General features: G+C 38.4%; 1 protein-coding gene across 1 annotated transcript in view; it reads left to right on the top strand.

Moving 5' to 3' along the window:
* The window catches only part of Map3k15 (mitogen-activated protein kinase kinase kinase 15), a 128,416-nt gene that overhangs the window by 75,052 nt on the left and 48,932 nt on the right, over positions 1-4,432 (top strand). The window contains exon 10 of the mRNA XM_005358845.3: positions 3,777-3,927. Within this exon, the coding sequence (XP_005358902.1) occupies positions 3,777-3,927 (151 nt within the window). The remainder of the gene's footprint in view (positions 1-3,776; positions 3,928-4,432) is intronic.

Here is a 4,432-nt window from a genome sequence, read left to right as displayed (position 1 = left end):
AAGTTAGGGGGGGAGAGGGGGAGGAGTGGGAGGCTGGGAGGAGGCGGAAAATTTTTTTTTCTTTCTTAATAAAAAAAAAATTAAGAAAAAAAAATGGTGACACAACAACAGCTGTAGATTAACCCATGAGTCAGCCATTTAACTGTGCAGAGAAGGTTACTCAAAAGACATGAAATATGTTTATCAGAATGAGAAAGAGCAGGTACAGGTTGTATTTTTCTGCATTAAGGGTTCCCAATCTTTACTGTTCATTGGAATCATTTGTGTTGCTGAAAGTATAAATTGTGATGCCCAAACTCCAGTGTCTCATTAAGTAGATCTTTAGTGGCCGGACGGTGGTGGCGCACACCTTTAATCCCAGCACTGGGGAGGCAAAGGCAGGCTGATCTCTGTGAGTTCGAGGCCAGCCTGGTCTACAAGAGCTAGTTCCAGGACAGGCTCCAAACCTACAGAGAAACCCTGTCTTTAAAAAAAAGTAGATCTATAGTAGAGCCTGAGAATTTGCATTTCAAGCTATAAGATACTCATACTGTTAATCTGGGAACCATAATCTGAGAACCACCTTTCTATAGACTCTCATTTTAATTACAAATGTGTGCTTGGTATGCTACTCACAGAAAAAGCATAGACCGTATCAGACTTCACCATAGATATATGAAGCTCCATCAGAATTGGGGTTACCTTATTGATAGCTATATTCTCATAATAAATGCTTAGTACTTACATAATGCATAAATGATAAAGAGGAATGTTTTCTTAGGTATTTTCTAAGGTGCTTACCTTAGAGAGATGACTTGATAAAAGTTTTAATATTATGTTTTCTCTTATCCATGTTATCTGAGTTTTCTAAAATATGAATCTATTTCAGGTTAAATATTCCTTATTAGAAATACTTAGAATCCTAAGGATTTGAGATTTAGGAGTTTGGCTTGTTTTTCTCTATTTTTTTTAAAAAAAATATTTCTATAGACTTTACTAGTTGAGCATCCCTAACTCAAAACTGAACTGTTTCAAAACCTAAACATTAAAACTGTGCAAAATGATAGATTTCATTGTTCAATTCTTCTGTAAGAATGATCATGTACTTATTGACTGTACTCAGCCCCATTACCTTCTCCCATCTCCTCTCCTTCTCTCTGGTCTTCTTCCTTTTACAAAACAGTACCCTGTTGAAATAGGAGCGGTGGGGCTGCGTCCCCAGCACCCTGGCCGCCTCCGGCTAGCTTATGCCCCGAAATAATTACACGGACACTGTATTAAACACTGCTTGACCCATTCTCTTCTAGGCTAATTCTCACATATTAATTTAGCCCATTTCTAATCATCTGTGTGTAGCACCCCAAGGTGCGCTTACCGGGAAGATTCTAGCCTACATCCATCCTGGGTCGGAGCTTCATCGCGTGTGCCTCAGAGAGCAGAGCTCTCGCCTCTGCCCACAAGAGTGGAGCATCGTGTCTCTCTGAGGCCGTCTGCCCCCGAGAGGAGAGCTGTCGAGTCTGACCTCACTTCCTCTTCCTCCCAGCATTCTGCTCTGTTTACTCCTCCCACCTTATGTTTTAACCTATCAGGGCAAGCAGCTTCTTTATTTAATTAACCAATGACCTTCCTCCATCAGTACCCCTCTACTTTCAAGTCTTTTTGAAAATTAAGACTACATTTCCCTGTATTTTTCCTCCATGGCCTGGATTATTTTGCTTAACCTGTTGATCTTTAGTTCCATCTATTTTCCTTCAAATGTTACAATTTCATTCTTCATACCCAAATAGCACTCAATTATTTACGTATACCATGTTTTCCCTGTTGATGGACATGTAGGCTGATTACATGGTTCTGCTACTGTGAACCATGCTGTAATAAGCACAGAAGTGCAGATATAACACTCAAAATTTTGGGGTTTTGAAACATCTCAGATTTTGAATTCTCTGACTAGTTCTTACCTTATATTTGCATGTATTTTTTAAAAAGAATACTTTAAATGGCCCATGTTTGCCTGCTAGCTCTTACTTTGCAGTTTAGTAGATGAGCTGGATTCTTGGGGTAGAAATTTCTTCAGTCATACCCACTTTTCCCTATTCTCCCCAGAAGAAGCAAGCTACTATTTGGTCTTCAGACCATATCGACATATTCGAGGTTCTCTTAGACTGAAAGAGTGCATCTATATTGGGTCCCTGATACTCTTAGAATGGCTGCTGTGCACAGCTTCCTAATCTTAAAGTACGTTGCTGTGACTGGACCAGTTAGAGTAGACTCCAGAGAGAGGAAACCTGAATTGGATCTAATGCCTTTACATCAGTACCTGAGTTGACTGACAGTGCCCAGTACCCAAAAGCCAGACTGATGATTAGGATGTACTGGAAGAACTTACAGAACTCAGAACTTTTATGGCTTGTTACAATGAAATGTGTCTAGAGGAGATTATATACCCTCTTCCAATTCCCATCTCTCAGTGGACCAGTATTCATGGTGCATAATTCTCACATCACTGATATGTGACATTGGGTGTGAAATGTTTTCCGCTATGAAAGTTCAGTAAGCCTTGATGTGCAGCTTTGCAGCTTTTTTATTAAAGTTATTGTGTAGGTATAAAGTGTTCATATATCTGCTCTTAATATCAGTCTTCAGCTCCTCCAGAGGTCAAACTGATATGGTACATGGGCCAAGGCTTCCACCATATTGTTAGTGCAGACTAACTAATGCCCTAAGGCCCCTAGCAAACACATTTTTAGCAGACAAGATATTCCAGAGCTTAGAAGAATATTAGTATCTAGACTAGAGCCAGACATATATGTGGAATGTGTCAATTTTGAATGCTTAAGGCCTGGTAAGCACCCAGACAAATAAGCTAGAGTCTTAACTGGTCTACTTTTCTAGATTACTCCAACTTTATCCTCAAAGAACTAAATAATACAATGATGCTTTCATATTAACCATTCATATTTAGTACAAGAGGGGTTGTAAACACCATTGCCTAACAACTATATTTCCAAATACTCAGTGACAACAGCATATTGGGCATAATCAAGGTGTCCTGATATGAAAGTCTACCTGATAATATTATTAATTTTTTAGTAAAAGAAAACAAGTTTAGATAAGCAGTTTCTGGAATTGAGGGAGAGTATGGGTACAGGGAGGAAGTAGTTAATACTATAGGACAACACCATGAAGTGTGGTGGCTTATAGCGATGGACATGAGCTCTACCTTGACTGTATCAATGGCAGCATTTGATTTTAGTCCTATACTATGATTTTGATTGTGATAGTATACTATAGATTTGCAAGATACTGTCATTAGAGCATACTGAATCAAGGATATACAGGTTTCAGTATACTATTTCTAAAAATACCTTAAAACAGAAAGGTTACTTAATTTTTTTAAAAAATGGATTTGACATATTGGCATTTTGTAATTGCATTTTCTGTTGAACTAATTGCTTTTGTTTTCTAAAACAGTTATCCCAGGCTTTTCTCTACAATTAGATGTCGTAATGATGTTTGGTCTTAACCACAAAGCCAAGAAACGTTGGATAGTATGTCCTAAAATGGGGGTGTTAGTAAAAAGCTGTCTTTTAGAATTTTGCTGGACTGATTTTGCCTGTTCTTTGCATTTCTTCTGACTAGTTATGTGGTTGCTCAGTGCCTTTATGAAGAGCTTGTGGCAAATGCGAATTGAAGTACATAAGGCATTGTTTGGGGAGGCTTCTTTTAAAGGGATTGAAATTGCTTTCAATTTCTTTAGGAATCTAATTTATGAGGTTTGTGATTTTTTTTTCCCCCAGGTACCTGCGGTCATTAGTTCAGAACTTGGTGTTAATTCAGCGCTTCAAGAAAACCATTACAGAACATTCACCCAGGCAGGAACGGCTTAACTTCTGGTTAGATATAATTTTTGAAGCAACAAATGAAGTTACTAATGGACTCAGATTTCCAGTAAGATATGCTAAATGGGGCGGGAGGGTTGGTTGTTCCTTTGCTGAGATTAAACCTAGGAACTGGAACATACTAGGTGAATATTCTACCACTGAGCAATACTGCTAGTCCCAATCTTTTAAGATAGAACAAAGACACTAGGGATTCATACTAAATAATTATTAAAAACTCTAAAAAGGAAGAAAACTGCAATTTATAATATTTGGATAATAGTCCTCTGTGAAATCAGCAAATGATAAATTAATCCCTGGGGAAAAGGTGCCCATGTCTCTCAAATAGTGATTCTCAACTAAATGGAATTTTGTTTCACTGAAGGGACATTTGGCAGAATTAGGACGCATAATGGGCTGTTAGAACTATGTGTAAGAGGTGATACTACTGACATTAAGTTGTAAGGACTAGGGAGTCTGGTAAATGTCTCCCAGTAAGTAGACTAGCACCTCCTACACACACACACACAGAGAGAGAGAGAGAGAGAGAGAGAGAGAGAGAGAGAGAGAGAGAG

The sequence above is a fragment of the Microtus ochrogaster genome, chromosome X (assembly GCF_000317375.1).
Source record: "Microtus ochrogaster isolate Prairie Vole_2 chromosome X, MicOch1.0, whole genome shotgun sequence".
Lineage (NCBI taxonomy): Eukaryota > Metazoa > Chordata > Mammalia > Rodentia > Cricetidae > Microtus > Microtus ochrogaster.
The sequence above is the reverse complement of the archived record's forward strand: the minus strand, read 5'-3'. Positions and strand labels throughout refer to the sequence as shown.